General features: G+C 37.3%; 1 protein-coding gene across 1 annotated transcript in view; it reads left to right on the top strand.

Moving 5' to 3' along the window:
• The window catches only part of LOC150089102 (transmembrane reductase CYB561D2-like), a 66,716-nt gene extending 47,480 nt beyond the window's left edge, over positions 1–19,236 (top strand). Inside the window, exon 4 of the mRNA XM_090370411.1 lies at positions 18,832–19,236. Coding sequence (XP_090226537.1) covers positions 18,832–19,236 — 405 coding nt within the window. The remainder of the gene's footprint in view (positions 1–18,831) is intronic.
• Positions 19,237–20,842: the final 1,606 nt, after the last annotated feature.

The raw sequence follows: 20,842 nt of genomic DNA, 5'->3' as shown, positions 1-20,842 counted from the left end.
TTTTGAGCACTGGTCATCCATTTACCCACAAACTCATGAATTTCATCTATCCATCTCCGCCTTTGTCTTCCAGGTTTTCTTCTAGCTCCTCTTGGATACCATTCTGTTATTTTCTTAGTCCATCTGTCATCATGTCTTCGAGCTATGTGTCCTGCCCAAGACCATTTTAGTTCTTTAGTTTTGATAAGAATGTCCTTTACTTGAGTTTGTTGCCTAATCCATGTGTTTCTCTTCTTATCTAACAGTCTGATTCCCAATATGATTCGTTCCATTCTTCGCTGTGTAGTTCTCAGCTTCTCTTCCATTCTTTTGGTGAGTGCCCAAGTTTCACTTCCATAAGTCATGGCGGGGAGTATACATTGGTTCATTATTTTACGTTTCAGACAAACTGGGATATTGCTCTTCAGTATGTGACTATGTTTCCTGAATGCTATCCATCCAAAATTTATTCTTCTCTTGACTTCCAGCCATTTATCATTATTACAGCTAATAACTTGTCCCAGATAAGTATATGACTCCACCTTTTCAATTACTGCTCCTTCAATCATCATTTCCCTTTCCGTAGCATACTTGTTCATCATTTCCCTTTCTGTGGCATACTTGTTCATCATTACTTTTGTTTTAGCCATATTCATCTTTAGTCCAAAATCCTTACTAGCTGTGCATAACTGATTAAGATTTTCCTCTAATTCTTTGGGATCTTGGCTTATGACCACAATGTCATCTGCAAATCGTAAATGGTTTAGGTACTCTCCGTTCACATTGACTCCTTTCTGCGACCAGTCTAATCTTCTGAAAGCTTCCTCAAGGGCAGCAGTAAACAGCTTCGGAGATATCGTGTCTCCTTGTCGAACTCCTTTCTCAATTTTAAATTTCCTACTGTCTTTGTCTAGTCCAGGGGTGGGCACGCATGAAGTCAGTGAGAGCCGCATTCCGGTTTTTCATATATTATAAAGAGCCACACCATAGTTACATAGTATTAAATACACAAATTCAAATTTAATTTAATTTAATTAATATGATTACATATTCTACACAAGTCTTAAGTGCTATGTAAAGTATACATATATAAGAAAATATAATTAAGAGAAACAAAATACAAAATAATTATTTCAAATTTTAATAATAAAAATAAAATATAATAAAAATGCATTAATAAAAAGTATAACATTTAACGAAGACCTTTGGTAAAATTTGTTAAAGCCATTTGCAGCAATTCAGTGAGATGATGATTGGTCAACTGTGAACGATATTTCAACTTCACGAACTTCATTGTGGAGTACAGAGATTCACAGCAATATGTTGTACCAAAAATTGAAATTAGACGGCAAGCAGCTTTCTTTAAATGTGGATATTTTGATTCTGGCACGAGTTTCCAAAATTCAATTATAGAAGTAGATTTGTGCTGCTTTTGCAATGCCTGATCCTCTTTCATCTCTAATAACTCCAATTCCCCAACGGCTTTTTCAACAAGTATTATTTCAGAAATTGGAAATCCATCTTCAATAATAAATATCACAAATAAATGGGTTCACAAAATATGCAAATGTAGATTTCAAACTTTTCAAATCTTCAAACCTATGTTTGAAATCTGCTCGCAATTCTTCCAATTTTTCTTTGTATTCGTCTAACTTTTCTTCTTTGATATTAATTATATTTGCTTTTACTCGTGGAAAATGATTAAATATTTTGTTCTTAAGATCGTACACAAAAAGCCGAAGTTTAGCTTCAAAACTAAATACAGTTTGTGACAAATCAATAATAATTTTTTCCTTTCCTTGTAAAGCCAAATTAAGTGTTTGCAAATGTTCTATAATGTCTGTAAGGAATATTAAGTCAGAAAGCCAAGTTTCATTTTCGAATTCTGGGTATTTTTTCCCTTTTTCTTTTGTAAATGTTATGATAGGATTTAGGAGTTCCACAAAACGGCTCAAAACATTGTAAGTTGACAGCCATCTTACAACACACCATAGGGATAAATCACTGGGCAATTCATCTGTTTCGTCATTCACTCGCAACTCTTCTAAAAAGTTCTTAAATTGACGATGTGTTTTGGCATTTATTCTAATTAAATTCACAATCTGCAACACAATCTTCCACACAATTGATTAAATATTTTGTTCTTAAGATCGTACACAAAAAGCCGAAGTTTAGCTTCAGAACTAAATAGTTTGTGACAAATCAGTAATAATTTTTTCCTTTCATTGTAAAGCCAAATTTCGTATTTGAAGTACTTCGCTATGAGATGCTCGCGGTGAATTATGCAGTGAAGAGGTAAGAAACGTGGAATTTTAGGATCGTTGTTTAAAAGACCAATGAGACCTTGGTTTTTCCCTATCATTGCAGGCGCTCCATCAGTCGCAACACTTACGAGTTTATCACGAGGCAATTCAAACCTGTTCATTACTTCATCAAGCACATTTCTAACATCGATACCGGGAGTTGTTTCGATAAGAGCTACTCGGTCTAACATTTCTTCCTTCATATTTACGTCTGCAGATACATAGCGGACAAAACCGGCCAATTCTGGAACATCCTGAATGTCTGTAGACTCGTCGAGCGTGAAACTAAATGCTGTACAATTTTTCAAATCACACATCAAACTATTTTCAACATTTTTACTAATTGCACCAATACGACGCTCAGTTGTACGGCGTGACATAGGAACATGTGCGATCAATTTATGCAGTTTTGTATTATCTGGATCCAAAACTTTAACCACTTCTTCCAAGTTTCTTTTAATAAATTCTCCTTCTCCATATGGACGTTTGGCACGAGCAATATTCCAAGCTATCAAAAAACTAGCTTCGTTTGCTCTGTCAATTTCGCGACTAAAAGAAGACAAGAGTCCTTGTTGCTTATGAAGACCAGATTGCAAGGACTTAAGTTTCTCTGTTCGCAATTTTGAATTGAATGGGTATTGAGTTGAAAAGTGGGGATGACTTACTTCGTACTGTCGACGTAAATTGCTTACTTTGTAGTTTGCAATTGTAACTTTACAAATAAGACACAACGACTTTCCATCATTGTCAATAAAAGCAAAATTTTCTACCCATTCTTCTTGAAAGATTCTATTTTCTTGTTCGTATTTTCGTTTTTTGATATTTTCTGAGGTCATGTTATCAAAAAATTTAAATAAATTTAATTCCAAAGTCTGAAATTGAAACAAAACAATTAAATTAATTTACGGCGTGGAAAAATTACATTCGTAATTTTTCCGGGCCGTAATGTAAAAAATTACATTCGTAATTTTTACGCACAAGTCCGCTGATGGCGCTAGCAGTGTAAATGCACGCGGATTTATAATCAAAATAAAATTATCAAAATATCTAGACATAAAAAAAAATAAACACAACATAAAATCCGTATAATAAAATATTAGTTACTTAGTTAATTTAACAAGATTCAGTGAAAAAAAGTTCTCAAATAATAAAAAAAAAAAACGGATGTAAATTTTCAATGGGAGCCGCACTTAACTCAACTAAGAGCCGCATGAGGCTCTGAGAGCCGCATTTGCCCACCGTTGGTCTAGTCTAATAAAGGAGGTAGCACTCTCATATATTTTCTTCAAAATCATAATATATGGTGTATCAATGCCTTGTCTTTCCAGTGCCCGAAACATTGCCTTATGCTGTATGGAGTCAAATGCCTTTTCATAATCCACAAATGCCAGGCATAATGGTGTTTTATATTCATTTGCTTTCTCCATTAGCTGTGATATTATGTGAAGGTGATCCATAGTTGAAAATCCTGTCCTAAAGTCAGCTTGCTCTTTCGGTTGATTCTCATCAAGTATTCTTTCTAATCTGTTAGTAATGACCCTTGTGAACAACTTGTAGATGTGGGATAACAAGCTAATTGGTCTATAATTTCCAATTTCTGATTTATCTCCTTTCTTAAGCAGCAAAACTATGATTGCATTATTCCACTGCTTAGGCGTCACACCTTTTCTAATGCACTTTGTGAAGTGCCTTGCCAGTTTTTGTGTTATGTCTCTTCTTCCCCATTTTAACAACTCTACAGTAACTTCATCTTCCCCCGGGGCTTTCTGATTCTTCGTTTTCTTTAATGCATGTTCTACCTCATCAGAAAGAATATTGGGTATGTCATATGTGTTGCTACTTTGCAATCCATCTTCCCCACTGCTGGCATCATTCCCCTGCTCCTTGTATAATTCTCTATAGTAGTCTTCTGCTATTTGAATTATGCCTTCTCTGCTGTTTATAAGTACACCATCGCTATTCTTCAGTTTCAGTATCATTTGTCTTTCTGTATTACTGCTCATGGCTGCTGATTTAAATCCTTTGTTTTCCTTTAATGCTTGTTCTACTTTTCTTGTGTTAAATCTTCTTATGTCCTCTCTGAGTCTCTTTCTAATGGCTTTGCATAACTCAGTATACTCAATTTTCTCCCTGTCAGTGTTTTTCTTGCTTTTCATTTATTGTCTTCGGTTCATCATGACAAGTGTTTCTTGACTAATTTTTTCTTCTTTGGATTTCTTTTTCCTTATAGGTTTCTTGGGCTTTATCACTTTCAAAAAGTTGTAATATTCCTCGTCGATATCTTGGTCCTCAGCAGTCTGCAGAAGCTCATACTTGTTCTTAAGTTCCAGTACATACTGCTTTTTCTCCTCTTCTGTTATCTCAAAGACCTTTGTATTATTTACTCGAGTCAGTTTTTTCCTTTCCTACATCTATATCAAGTGTACATCTTACCATTCTGTGATCACTTCCAACATTTACCTTATTCAGGATGGTAACATCATTCACAATATATCTTCTGTTAGTGAGGATGAAGTCGATTTCATTAGTAGTTAATCCATTTGGACTCTTCCATGTCCACTTTCTGTTCACCCTTTTCTTGAAAAAAAGTGTTCATTACTGACAGTCCTTGAGATTCTGCAAATTCCACAAGTCTTTCACCTCTTTCATTTCTTTCACCAATTCCAAAATTTGCTATAGTTCCCCTTTCTGCGCTGTTTTGTCTTTTTCCAACCTTAGCATTGAAGTCTCCCATAATAATAGTGTAGTGGGTTTTTTGCTCATCTAGAAGACTCTCAATTTTGGTGTACATTTCTTCAACCTCTTCATCATCATGGCTCGATGTTGGTGCATAAATCATTATAATCTTTAGCTTGTATCTCTTATCTCTAATTTTGAGATAATGCTAATGTACTATCATCAAAAAAATGATTTATGTCTAATACTCTTTGTTTTATGGCAAGGTTTCTTACAACCCCATCTAAACATATCGGTTTTACATTTACTTTTTGTTAGCCGCATTTCGCAAACTTCAAAGCTGTACTTTGCAAAATGTGATTTTTCGCCAACCAAGAAATCAAGTGATTAATATTGCCACTGCATAAATTCATCAACTCCGTTAAATGGTAGTTGTTATTTTTGACTTCTTCCTCAGAATAAACTGCATTTGATATGCAATTTGGAGGTTTTTATCTGGACATAATGTAGGGTCTTAAAATTTTTTTATGGTACCCATTAATAGGATTTAACCCAAATGAAAATTTAAAAAGTTGGCGGGTTAAGTGTTAAAAATTGCGGATTTTGAGCATGCGGCTAGCTGGAAGTATTATTAGGAGTTGGCAAGACTGGATACAACGTTATATCCCGAACTAGATAGCGTAAGCTTAGTATAGTATATAATATAATATTATCAATTAATCAGTAAAATCTATTAATCTTGTTAAACTTCATTGTCAATTAAATTGTACTTTTTAACTAAATACATATAACAACTTAGATTACAAACGTAACATAATGAATTAATACATAACTTGTTAGGGAAGTTATATAAACGGAACTCATAGATAATACTCGATATTGAAACAAAAATATATATAGCATTATAACTGTGTTGGGATACAAGTTTAGGGTTATAACTTTGTACTGAAATTGAAATTTTATTGAAATTAAATTGAAATCATGACTCAGACCAGAGCAGCAAAGCAAAATGCTCAAGCTAAATGGGAGTGCTGTGGCTCAGGGGAGAACTGAGGGGGAGGGCAGTTGCCCTCTGTATCACAGCCTTTTAAAATTCACTGCTTGCTTGAGGTTTGTAGAGCAATCAGGTACGGGACATGATATTGCCATGGGTGACGTCTCTGTGTGTGCGCGATGTAAGGAAATCAGGCGACAACTCAGCGTTGTTATGGGCCTATATGAGAGCTTGAAGGACAGGGTGGATGCCCTCGAAGGATCTAAATTGAGGGGACCCATCAAGCTCTCAGCTGCCCACATCAATGCCAGAGCTTGCACTTGGTCATCACGGAACATAGCGGCAATCCCCAAGACAGAATGCGATGGTCCCACAGGAACTAGAAGTTGTTGGTGACTCTATTGTCAGGGAAACGGGGAACATGCTTTGTAACAAGTATAGGTGGAACAGGACCAGGGTATGTCTGCCAGGGGCAAAGGTTGAAGACGTAGAGCGGATATCATCTTTTAAGGGCACAAAAGTTGATATAGTTGTATGTGTTGGCACTGATGATATTAATTGTAGGAGACCGGCAGAATCACTTAACAAGTACAGGTCACTGTCGAAAAAAAGCCGTGAATTACGGTTGAATTTCAAAGTGTCTGCAATTCTGCCCAGACACGATAGGAAGGAGTATATGGTGAGAGCCTTGTCAATCAATTCGGCCCTAGAAAGATTGTGCAAGGCTCAAGGGGTAGAATTTTTTTCAGCCTGGTCTGTACTTGTTAAAGGGAGAGAATGCTTCTACAGTGATAGGAAACACTTAAATAGAAAGGGTGCAAGAATATTTGTTGATGCTATCGAGGCAGTGTTAGGTGGGTCGGAAAACTGCTAGATTGGGGGGGATACAAGGACTAATAGATTAACAGTAGCCGCCAGCAGAGGTGAAAGTGATTCTTGCACTGCTTCTATTGGAATGAGCAGCAGCCTGGAAAACAAGATGCAGGATATTTCAGAGACTGCTGGGAGTCATTGTGGTACAAGTAATCACATGGGTTGTGTTAGGGTAGCTAAGAATAGTAACAGGGGCATGTATACTTGCGTGTACACCAATGCTAGGAGTTTGGTAAATAAATTTGATGAATTTGAGGTATTGCTCAAAACATCAAAGGCAGATATTGTTGGGGTATCAGAGATGTAGTGTCACACAGATATAAGGAATGCAGAACTGGAATTTGGGGAGTACAATGTGCACAGAAAGGATAGACAGGACAGGAAGGGAGGAGGAGTTATGCTATTAGTTAAGAAACGCATAAAATCCAAGGAAGTGAAACCAGTCGACATCGCTGGACAGGGCAGTGTCGAGTCAGTTTGGTGTGACGTAAGCATTGGGAGATCAAAATTGAGAGTAGGAGTGTGCTATAGGCCTAATGACTGTGAGTATAATAAGAAACTATACTGGGAAATAGAGTGGGCCAGTAAATCAGAGAGTCTTATAATGGGGATTTTAATTTCCCAGATATTGACTGGAATTTGTGGGTGGGTCACTCACACTAGCAAGACTTTTGTGGATTTATTGGATGATTGTTTTCTACATCAGCACATGTTCGGGAGGCAACTAGAGGGAGTAATACTCTTGATCTGGTTATCAGTAATGATTCTTCATGCATTAAGAATCTGCAGATAAAGGAACTACTAGGTAGCAGTGATCGCAGTGTGCTGAAGTGGGATTTACTCAAAGATGTAACTACCATCAGGGGTAAAGGGAAGGGGTTTTTGCTTTCGTAAAGGCGACTATGATGGTCTAAAACAGTATGTAAATTCTATACAGGGGGACCAACTGATGATGTTACCAACAGCAAATTCAAAATGGGAAGCATTCAAAGAACTTATCTTGGAAGCTACTAGGCTTTGCATACAAACTAAGAAATATTGTTCAAGGTTTAAGCCTAAATAGATGTCAGATGAACTAATGAGACATAGAGCAGAGAAGAAAAATGTATGGGATACATATATAATTAATTGGTGACATGGAAGCCTATGATAGATATAAGCTGGTCTGTAACAAAGTCACAAAGGAAATTAGGCAGGCAAAGGCAGATTATGAGAAATCTTTGGCAAAGGATGCAAAGAAAAACAGAAAAGAGTTCTTTACCGATGTAAACTCTAGAAAGAAAGGGATGAATCAGATCGGTCTACTGGATATTGATCGTTCAACAGTTGAGGATCCTGCTCAGGCGGCTAACAAACTAAACGAGTATTTTGCATCTACATTCACACATGAAGAGTTATTCAGAAGGGGAATGCCAGAGGTGGAGTAAACTCTGGCAGTGAGCTAGATGATTTTGTAATAACTGAGAGGAAAGTGGAGAAGAAATTTTTAAGGATAAACATAAAAAAGGTACCCGGGGTGGATGGGTTATATTACAGGAGGCAGCAAAGGAAGTAAGCAAACCCTTAGCCATAATTATGAGAGCTTCTTTGGACTCAGGGGAGGTACCCATAGACTGGAGATGTGCAAATGTGACCCAAATTCACAAAGGAGAATCAAAGGCTGACACAAGTAATTATAGACCTGTGAGTTTAACTTCTGTTCCAGGAAAATTAATGGAGGCACTAGTTAAAGAAGCACTGCATGATCATCTAGACAAGACTTCAGTTATAGCTCGGACACAGCATGGTTTTGTTAAGGGAAAGTCTTGCCTAAACAATTTCATTGGATACTATGATGCAGTCACAAAAGAACTGGATGCAGGGAATAACTTTGATATTATATATTTGGATCTTAGAAAGGCTTTTGATACTGTTGCACATGGAAGACTGCCGCACAAATTGGAGCAGTGTGACATTGGAGGCAAATTGCTGCTATGGATAAAGGGATGGTTGAGGGGGAGAAGACAGAGAGTGGTAATCAATGGACACTTCTCATCGTGGAGTAATGTTATTAGTGGAGTTCCTCAGGGTTCAGTGTTGGGTCCATTGTTGTTTTCTGTATTTATAAATTAGCATTAACATTAGTAGAGGCATTTGATGCAAGAAAGCAAGCTTATGTAGCATCAGCGAAAAAAAAAATAAATAAATAAAAACTAAAATAAAATAAAATAAAAATAAATAAATAAATAAATAAATAAATAAAAAATAACCACTTCCACTTCACCCCTCGGTTCATTCGAAATACCTGTCCAGCTGAGCCTTAAACTTATTTAGGCTATCAACTTCCACGACAAGGGATGGAAGTCTGTTCCACCAACCAACCACCCGCTGGCTAAAGGCAAATTTCCGCACGTCTATCCTACATCTGTCTTTCCTCAATTTGAATTTATGCCCTCTCAGGTGATTATTCTGAGCAAGAGGAAGAATCCCATCAGCATTGAGCATGCTCAAACCATTCAGGGCTTTATACACCTCAATCAGATCACCTTGCTGGTGCCTAGTCTCCAGACACTGTAATTTGCAAAACTTAAGCCTTTCTTCGTAAGAGCACCCCTTTGTTCCATTCACCAATCTTGTTGCCCTTCTCTGTACTCGTTCCAGCATCCCTACATCCTTCTTGAAATGAGGCCTCCAGTCCTGTTTACAGTACTCTAGGTGTGGCCTGACCATCGCCTTATACAAGGGAATAATCACCTCCTTATTCCTGCTAAAAAAATTCCTATATATCATCGACAATACACCATGAGCTACTCTTGCAGCCCATCTGCACTGCTCAGAAAACTTCATATCTGCCTGCGCAACAACCCCCAGGTCCATTTCATTCTCTACCACTGTCAGTGTAGTACCATAGAATGATATTGATGATGGGATATCAAGCTTAATGTCCAAGTTTGCAGATGATACAAAGGTTGGCATGGTTGTTAAGGACACTACTGATGCTACGCTGCTGCAACAGCATCTGAAAAGGTTGAGCAGATGGGCTGAGAGGTGGCAAATGAAGTTTAACATTGACAAATGTAAATTACTACATATGGGAAACAGTAACCCCAGAGAAACATATCAACTCTGTGGTAGTACACTGACAGTGGTAGAGAATGAAAAGGACATGGGGGTAGTTGTGCAGGCAGATATGAAGTTTTCTTAGCAGTGCAGACGGGCTGCAAGAGTAGCTCATGGTGTCTTGTCAATGATATACAGGAATTTTTCTAGCAGGGATAAGGAGGTGATTATTCCCTTGTATAAGGCAATGGTTAGGCCACACCTTGAGTACTGTATACAGGTCTGGAGGCCTCATTTCAAGAAGGATGTAGATCTGCTGGAACAGGTACAGAGAAGGGCAACAAGATTAGTGAATGGAACAAAGGGTTGCTCATACGAAGAAAGGATTAAGTTTTGCAAATTACAGTGTCTGGAGACAAGGCACAGGCGATGTGATCTGATAGAGGTGATAAAGCCTTGAATGGTTTGAGCATTCTCAATGCCGATGGGATTCTTCCTCTTGCTCAGAATAATCACCTGAGAGGGCATAAATTCGAATTGAGGAAAGACAGATCTAGGAGAGATGTGCAGAAATTTGCCTTTAGCCAGCGGGTAGATGGTTGGTGGAACAGACTTCCATCCCTTGTTGTGGAATTTGATAGCCTAAATAAATTTAAGGCTTAGCTAAACAGGTATTTTGAAAGAAGGGGGTGATGAAATGGGAGTATTTTTTTTTTTTGTTTTTTTTTTTGGCTGATGCTGCATAAGCTTGCTTTCTTGCATCATATACCTATGCTAATGCTAACAAGATCTAGAAAATTTGGGCAGATGGGCTAAGAAGTGGCAGCTGAAGTTTAACCTTGACAAATTCAAAGTACTGCATATGGGTAGAAGTAACCCCAGAGAAACGTACCAACTGTTTGGTACTACATTTAAGGTGGTAGAAAATGAAAAAGACCTGGGAGTAATTGTGCAGTTAGATATGAAGTTTTGTGAGCAATGCAGACAGGCTGCCAGGGCAGGTCATGGCATTTGTCAATGATATATAGGAATTTTGTAGGAGGGAAAAGGAGGTTGTTGTCCCTCTGTATAAGGCAATGATCAGGTCACGCCTTGATTACTTCGTACAGATCTGGAGGCCTCATTTTAGGAAGGATGTAGATTTGCTTGAACGTGTACAGAGAAGGGCAACAAGATTGGTGAGGGGAATGAAGGGATCCTTTTACCAAGAGAGGCTTAAGTTTCTGAAAATTGCCTTGGCTGGAGACTAGGCACCTGCATGGTGATCTGATTGAGGTGTATGAGGCCTTGAATGGGTTGAGCACGCTGAATTCTGATGGGATCCTTCCACTTGGTCAGATTACGAACCTAAGGGGGCATATATGCAAATTAAAAAAAGACAGATGTAGAATAAAGGTGCGGAAATTTGCTTTTAGCCAGCGGGTGGTTAATTGCTGGAACAAACTTCCATCTGTTGTTGTGGAAGTTGATAGGTTAAATAAATTTAAGGAGGAACTGGACAGGCATTTGGAGGGAATGGTGCGTTTTTTTTTTTTTTTTTTTTTTTGGCAGATGCTGCAAAAGCTCATACACTTGCTTTCTTGCATCACATGCCACTACTACTACTTTCCAAAAGTTTCCCTAGAACTGGCAACAAAGCAATGGGTCTGTATGACCCAGAATCCTGGATATCTCTATCCTTATTTTTCAATATTTTTAATACAGCAATCAGGAAAATAACCCTCTTTCGAGCTTTAGTTGTAAACCTCTAAGATTGTAAATTCTACCTTTACAATGGTAGAGGTTTACCTTAACTCTACTATTGTAAACGCCACCTCAATTTTAGCACTTTCATATCTCTAATTATCTTCCCTTATTTTTCTATGTGCCTCAATCTCCCCACTTCATCCCTCAAAAATAATCTATTCAGTATACCCAGATCCTCAACCTCTTAATTCTTTTCTTGATTCTCCATACCACTACAGCTATATCATTAGAGTATGCTACTATATTAACATCACCCCATTCCTTGATTTAAGAACTCGTCCAATATATAATTCCAAACTCTAGGCCCAAAAAATGAATCTTGTGGAGTTATTCTTTCAGTCTCTTTACTAACTTTCACATATCTACTCCGTAGTTTAACAACTCTTCCACTAAAATAGCTACGCACCATTGGATACAAATTTCCTGAATAGCATATATTGCTGAGTCTCTTCAATATGCTCTCCCACATAAAAGGTAGAAGGAATGAAGAGTATTCCTTACTCTGGTTGCCTCTTGAACATGCTACTGTAGAAAACAATCATCCAATAAATCCACAAAAGTCTTGCTAATGTGCGAGTGACCAAACCACAAGTTACAGTCATCTGGGAAGTTAAAATCCCCCATTATAAGACATTCTGGTTTACTGGCCCACTTTATTTCTCTGTATTCTTTTCTCTATTTCTCATCTATTTCTATGTATTCATTTCTATTTCTCTGTGTTCATTGTACTGATCAGACTCATTAGGCCTATAACACACTCCTACCCTCATTTTTGCTTTCCTTTGCTTATTTCACATCAAACTGACTCATCATTGCACTGTCCACCCATGTCAACTGGATGCACTTCCTTAGATTTTGTGTACCGTAACTAACAGCATAACCCCTCCCCCGCATTAACATCAGCCAAAAAAAAAAATAAATAAATAAAATAAAATAAAATAAAAATAAATAAAAAATAACCACTTCCACTTCACCCCTCTGTTTGTTCGAAATACCTGTCTAGCTGAGCCTTAAACTTATTTAGGCTATCAACTTCCACGACAAGGGATGGAAGTCTGTTCCACCAACCAACCACCCGCTGGCTAAAGGCAAATTTCCTCACGTCTATCCTACATCTGTCTTTCCTCAATTTGAATTTATGCCCTCTCAGGTGATTTTTCTGAGCAAGAGGAAGAATCCCATCAGTATTGAGCATGCTCAAACCATTCAAGGCTTTATACACCTCAATCAGATCACCTCGCTGGTGCCTAGTCTCCAGACACTGTAATTTGCAAAACTTAAGCCTTTCTTCGTAAGGGCACCTCTTTGTTCCATTCACCAATCTTGTTGCCCTTCTCTGTACTCGTTCCAGCATCCCTACATCCTTCTTGAAGTGAGGCCTCCAGACCTGTATACAGTACTCTAGGTGTGGCCTGGACCATTGCCTCATACAAGGGAATAACCACCTCCTTATCCCTGCTAGAAAAATTCCTATATATCATCGACAATACACCATGAGGTACTCTTGCAGCCCGTCTGCACTGCTCAGAAAACTTCATATCTGCCTGCACAACCACCCCCAGGTCCCTTTCATTCGCTACCACTGTCAGTGTAGTACCACAGAGTTGATACGTTGCTCTGGGGTTGCTGTTTCCCATATGTAGTACTTTACATTTGTCAATGTTAAACTTCATTTGCCACCTCTCAGCCCATATGCTCAACCTTTCCAGATCCTGTTGCAGTAGCATAGTGTCAGTAGTGTCCTCGACAATCCTGCCAACCTTCGTATCGTCTGCAAACTTGGACATTAAGCTTGATATACCATCAGCAATATCATTTATAAATGCAGAAAACAATAATGGACCCAATACTGAACCCTGAGGGACTCCACTAATAACATTAGTCCACGATGAGCATTGTCCATTGATTACGACTCTCTGTCTTCTCCCCCTCAACCACCCCTTTATCCAAAGCAGCAATTTGCCTCCAATGCCACACTGCTCCAATTTGTGCAGCAGTCTTCCATGTGCAACAGTATCAAAAGCCTTTCTAAGATCCAAGTATATAATATCAAAGTTATTCCCTGCATCCAGTTCTTTTGAGACTGCTTCATAGTATCCAGTCAAATTGGTCAGGCAAGACTTTCCCTTAACAAAACCATGCTGTGTCTGAGCTATAACTGAAGTCTTGTCTAGATGATCCTGCAGTGCTTCTTTAACCAGTGCCTCCATTAATTTTCCGGGAACAGAAGTTAAACTAACAGGTCTATAATTACTTGTATCGCCTTGTGATCCTCCTTTGTGAATTGGGGTCACATTTGCACATCTCCAGTCCATGGGTACTTCCCCTGAGTCCAAGGAAGCTCTCATAATTATGGCTAAGGGTTTGCTTACTTGCTTTGCTGCCTCCTTTAATATAACTGGATAGATCCCATCCACCCCAGGTGCCTTTCTTGTATTTATCTTCAACAATTTCTCCTCCACTTTACTCTCAGTTATTACAAGATTCTCTAGCTTACTGCCAGAGTTGAATACACCTCTGGCATTCCCCTCGCTGAATAACTCCTCATGTGTGAATGTCGATGCAAAATATTCATTTAGTTTGTTATCTACCTGAGCAGGATCATCAACAGTTGACCCATCGATATCAAGTGGACCAATCTGATTCATCCCCTTCCTTCTAGAGTTTACATAAGTAAAGAACTCTTTGCTGTTTTTCTTTGCATCCCTTGCCAAAGATTTCTCGTAATCTGCCTTCGCTTGCCTAACCTTCTTTGTAACTTGATTACAGATCAACTTGTATCTATCATAGGCTTCTGTGTCACGTGTTAATTTGTATGTATCCGATGCATTTTTCTTCTCTGCCATATGTCTCATTAGTTCATCTGACATCCACTTAGGCCTAAACTTTGAACAATATTTCTTAGTTGGCATGTAAAGCCTAGTAGCTTCCAAGATAAGTTCTTTGAATGCTTCCCATTTTGAATTTGCTGTTGGTAACATCATCAATTGGTCCCACTGTATAGAATTTAAATACTGTCTCAGTCCATCGTAGTCTCCTTTACGAAAGCAATAACCCTTCCCTTTACCCCTAATGGTAGTTACCTCTTTGAGTAAATCCCACTTCAGCACACTGTGATCACTGCCACCTAGTGGTTCATTTACCTGCAGATTGTTAATGCATGAGGAATCACTACTGATAATCAAATCAAGAGTATTACTCCCTCTAGTTGCCTCCCGAACATGCTGATGTAGAAAACAATCATCCAATAAATCCACAAAAGCCTTGCTAGTGTGTGAGTGACCAGCCCCCAAATTCCAGTCAATATCTGGGAAATTAAAATCCACCATTATAAGACTCTCTGATTTACTGGCCCACTCTATTTCCCTGTACAATTTCTTATTATACTCATCAGAGTCATTAGGCCTATTGCACACTCCTACTCTCAATTTTGATCTCCCAATGCTTATGTCACACCAAACTGACTCAAACCTGCACTGTCCAGCGATGTCGACTGGCTTCATTTCCTTGGATTTTATGTATTTCTTAACTAATAGCATAACCCCTCCTCCCTTCCTATCCTGTCTATCCCTTCTGTAGACATTGTACTCCCCAAATTCCAGTTCTGCATTCCTTATATCTGTGTGACACCACGTCTCTGAAATCCCCACAATATCTGCCTTTGATGGTTTGAGCAATACCTCAAATTCATCAAATTTATTTACTAAACTCTTAGCATTGGTGTACACGCAAGTATACATGCGCCTGTTCTTTTTCTTAGCTACCCTAACACAACCCATGTGTTTACTTGTACCCCAATGATTCCCAGCAGTCTCTGAAATATCCTGCATCTTATTTTCCAGGCTGCGGCTCATTCCAATAGAAGCAGTGCAAGAATCACTTTCACCTCTGCCAGTGGCTACTGTTAATCTATTAGTCCTTGTATCCCTCCAATCTAGCAGTTTTCCGACCCACCTAACACTGCCTCGATAGCAGCAGCAAACATTCTTGCACCCTTTCTATTTAAGTGTATCCCATCCCTGTAGAAGCAGTCTCTCCTGTTAACAAATACAGACCAGGCTGAAAAAAATTCTACCCCTTGAGCCTTGCACAATCTTTCCAGGGCCGAATTGATCAACAGGGCTCTCATCATATACTCCCTCCTATCGTGTCTGGTCAGAATTGCAGACACTTTCAAATTCAACCCTAATTCACGGCTTTTTTTCAACAGTGACCTGTACTTGTTACGTAATTCCGCCGGTCTCCTCCTCTTAATATCATTAGTGCCAACGTGTACAACTATATCACCTTTTGTGCCCTTAAAAGATGATATCCACTCTATAACGTCATCAACCTTTGCCCCTGGCAGACATCTTTTCCCATCTATCCTTTCTGTAAATATTGTACTCTCCAAATTTCAATTTTGCATTCCTTATATCTGTGTCACCACCTGATATCCGAACAATGTCCAGTTTTGATGTCTTGACCAGCAGTTCAAATTCATCAAATTTATTTACTATACTCCTAGCATTGGTGTTTATGCACCTGTTCTTACTCTTAGTTACTCTAATAAAACCCTTATATTTTCTTGTTTCATGATGACTCCCAGCAATTCTTAAAATCCCTTCAACCTTTCCAGGTTGCTGCTCATTCCAATAGAAGCAGTGCAAGAATAACTTCCCCCTCTGCCTGCAGTTACTGTTAATCTATTAATCTCCCCAAGCTAGCAGTTTTCCAACCTAACACAGCCTCAATAGCATCAGCAAATATTCTTGCACTCTTTCTATTTAAGTGTGTCCCATCTCTGTAGAAGCAGTCTCTCCTGTTAACATGCACAAACCAACCTGGGAAAATTGTACCACATTAGCCCTACACAATCTGTACTGGACCGAATTGATTGACAAGGCTCTCATTATATACTCTCTCCTGTCATGTCTGGCAAAATTGCAGACGCTTTCAATTTTAACCCTATCTTGCAACTTTTTTTCAACATTGACATGTGCTTGTAAGTCTGCAGATCAACTACTCTTAATTTTATTATGTGGCCAGGTATACAACAATATCACCTTTTGTGATACTGTTGTATATTGTTGTATACTGTAAATGATTAACCCTAGGGGCTCACATCTGATGAGTATGGACTTGGCACATTCAGGGTACTGAGCTGGATAACATCATTCTTCTCTTTCTTGGTGATTCCCTTGTACCTCTCTCTCTCTCTCTCTCTCTCTCTCTCTCTCAGGGTAACTTGGAAAATTTTTTTTAGCTGGTGCAGCATAAGCCTTAGGCTTCCTTGCACTATATGACTAATAATAATAATAATATTGATGTATGCTTCAAAGATGATATCTTCTGTACAACGTCATCAACTTTTGCCCCTGGTACACATGTACCAAGGAGTGCATGTGTACACTCTGTCACAACCAACACCCACTCATTATTGATATTTTATCATAAAAACTAAATGTGTCTTGATGGATTAAAAGGGAAAATGGACTTGATTGACAGTGTGACTGAGACCACAATTATTTGTGAAATGAATCAGAATTTTCCAGATTGGATTCTTTTTACAGATAACATTGTTCTATTTGTTTGCCTATTCATGATGCATTGAGATAAATGAGGTAAAAAAAGTAGGGATACAACACATTTCTCCTATTGTGAGGATGAATCAGAGTTTAAAATATGGCATACATTCCTGACTACTAGCTAAACCATATGCCTCCTAAAGTTTGCTCTGGTTTAGTATCTAGCAGCTGGCCTGCAAAAACCATTTTAGAGCTGTATGCTTGGAATGTTATCTTACCCCGTCGTCTTTTGATGTCATTATGCTCATCAAAACGTACATATTCAATACTACATGATAGAGGAGATGAGAATATAGTGGAGCTTTGCCCTGAAGATATAACAGTTTACCCACTTTACACATTCAATAAGCAAATAGGTGGTAATGCACCAACAATAGGTAGTGAATGATGAAGGTCATCCATTACCAAGTATTGCGTAGTGGTACAAAGAATTGGCCATTTCATTGTGCGGTGTTGATACCTGACCTATTGCTGCTTACTAGTGCATTACTCAGAGTATTCTAACAGTCCCACCATCATAAAGGTATAAGCAGAGTATATGGATAATGCAGAACAATCAGAATTTGCCAAAATTCCACACACTTGACTGTCAAGTGGGACCTGAGTATCATCTTTAACAGCATTTAAGACTCTGACATAGCAGCCTTAGTTATTGTATCATTGGAAGAGTGCCTACAGAAAACCTCAGGGACTAAATATATAGGTATTTCTTTTATGAACATAGTATTAGTATACTAATTTCTGATTTTTTTTTTAATAGTTTTATAACATCTGAGTTTTCACCACCTTACAAGTTTATTTTAAATGTGTTGTACTTACTACTGTACCTTTTTCTGTGTATATGTTGTCTTGTTAGTGTATTTTATATATGCATACATATTTTACCCCAAATTAAGGATTAAAAAAAAAATACAGTGAAGAATAATTTAGTATTATTAATGCAATATGTAGGGATCATATTGTTGATTATGTATGCAGAGTTGAGGGTAGACCCCAGGTGTGACTTGACAAGCCACACTATACACTTATATATGTTCAGTATTTTTAAGGTATTGATAAATATTGATACATATTAGAAACATTTATGCCTTTAAATTAAAGGCTATGAATGCTTTTTTGTTAAAAGCTTATATTGTTTAAAATGTTTTTTTGCGCCATAAAAAAACCTAAAAAGCATAAATGCTTTTTTGTTTTTTTATGGCGCAAAATCTACTATGATTATAATGTGTCACATCACATATATATGTGTATGTATGATGATATATGATACGTGCTGAATCTAAAGAATTAAAATGGTCTTGGGCAGGACACATGGACTAAGAACAGATGGACTAAGACAATAACAGAATGATATCCAAGAGGAGCCATAAGAAAACCTGGAAGACAACAACGGAGATGGAGAGATGAAATTCAAGAGTTTGTGGGTAGTAAATGGATGGCCATTGCACTGGAAAGTTTCTGGAGAGGCCTTCATCCTGCAGTGGATTGAAAATGGCTGATGATGATGTGCTGAATTATGATGTCTCAATTGGGGAGAGTTTCAAATCCTGCTTGATATATATGCAGTGATCCCTTAAATTCTACATTTTTGACAATTTAAGTTTGTTATTTTATATACTAACGTCATTACAATATTATTTTTATATACTTGCAGGTTCTAGCATTAATTTTAGGTATTGCAGGCTTTAGTGTCATATACTACAACAAAATTCTTAACAGAAAGGAGCATTTTATATCCTGGCATGGAAAATTAGGACTTGTAACCATAATGATAACATGTGGTCAGAGCTGTGGAGGAATTTTTGCCAAGTATCCCAATCTTGTCAAAAAATTTCAACGTCCTATAACTATAAAGAGTATTCATGCATTTATTTCTTTTATCACCTTAAGTTTTGCTGCTGCAGCAATTATTACAGGAATGAATTCCAACTGGTTTTTAACTAAAATGGAAAATTCTTTTCTTGTTTGGAAAATCATGATGATCATACCATTAATTTATATAGGAACAGTGGTGATTCAAGTTTATAAGTCATATATACCTAGATTTCAGAAGAAATGAAAGTTGTCATTCATATGTTTGTTTATAGTGGTCTCTATGGAATAAAAATGTATTTTGATCAAAAATTCCCTATGTACATTGCATTTATTTTGGATTACATTTTTTTTTTATCAAGTATTTTTATCAAAATGTTTTTTGATAAAAATACTTGATACAGGCACGTTTACAAGCCAATAAAGTATAAATTTTCTTTTTTTTTATCTGTTATTCGTTTAGATAAAATTAACAGAAATTATTCCTTTAATTTTATCTAAAACAATAATTTTAGATAATTTTATCTAAAAACCAGATAAAATTGGTTTATTTTATCTTATTTGTGATATTTCACACTTTTTTGGCCTTGATGTTAGTGTCAGGACACTGTTCTTTATGTTTAAAATTGGCTACATTTGCCACCTGTTTATAATACACTGTATTTAAAAATTTTAGATATGTATTACTTCCACATTACATTACTTATCCTTTTTATCTTGGTTTAAGATTAGGAGCAAACAGAAATTTTTAGAATTTATAGGATGCTAGCAGGAATTTTTAGAATTTATAGCATGCTAATAGTTATGGTTTCAATACAGTGAGACACCAGTGTCTGCCTCAATGTAAAGAACTGTGGGGTAAGGTGGACAAAAGAGGCAACTAGAGGGAGTCGTACTCTTGATCTGATTATCAGTAGTGATTCTTCATTCATTAAGAATCTGCAGATAAAGGAACCACTAGGTGACAGTGATCACAGTGTGCTGAAGTGGGATTTACTCAGAGGTAACTACCATCAAGGGTAAAGGGAAGGGTTTTTGCTTTCGTAAAGGCAACTAAAGACGTCTGAGACAGTATTTAAATTCTGTACGGTGGGACCAACTGATGATGTTACCAACAGCAAATTCAAAAAATTAATCTTGGAAGCTACTTGGCTTTACATACCTACTAAGAAATTTTGTTCAAGGTTTAGGCCTAAATGGATGTCAGATGAACTAATGAGACATGTGGCAGAGAAGCGAAATGCATGGGATACATATAAATTAATGGGTGATATGGAAGCCCATGATAGATATAAGCTGGTCTGCAACAAAGTCACAAAGGAGGTTAGGCAAGCTAAGGCAGATTATGACAAATTCTTGGCAAAGGATGCAAAGAAAAACAGTAAATAATAAATAAACAAATTATTAAAAAATAATAATTTGTTTATTTATTATTACGTTTTTAATAAAATTTATTTATTTATTTTATTATTATATATATATTTTTATTATTATTTTATTTATTGGATTATTTTTATTATTTATATATATATATATATATATATATATGTGTGTATATATATATAAATAAGTTAGTAGGCCTTGAAGGGCAATGCGGTAATGTTACGGTACTAGTAATGCTAATTATGGAGAACAAAGGGCAAACGGAACAGAAATCACTATCATGGTGAACAAAGAAGGGAGCTAAGATAAAGTAAACTATTATATTTAGGCCACCCAAATAATTAAATTCATCTGCCATGGTGGACGAAAAGCCCCAGTTTCAGGGGAAAAAACCTTGCTATCTATGCCTGAGACCGACTAAATCAGCCACGGAGTGAAAAAAGCCCATTAAAGTTCCTTGAGTCATTGAC

Source organism: Mastigoproctus giganteus, chromosome 3 (assembly GCF_048544385.1).
Source record: "Mastigoproctus giganteus isolate SK-2022 chromosome 3, ASM4854438v1, whole genome shotgun sequence".
NCBI classification, from domain to species: domain Eukaryota; kingdom Metazoa; phylum Arthropoda; class Arachnida; order Uropygi; family Thelyphonidae; genus Mastigoproctus; species Mastigoproctus giganteus.
This window is presented reverse-complemented; position numbering and strand designations above follow the sequence as displayed.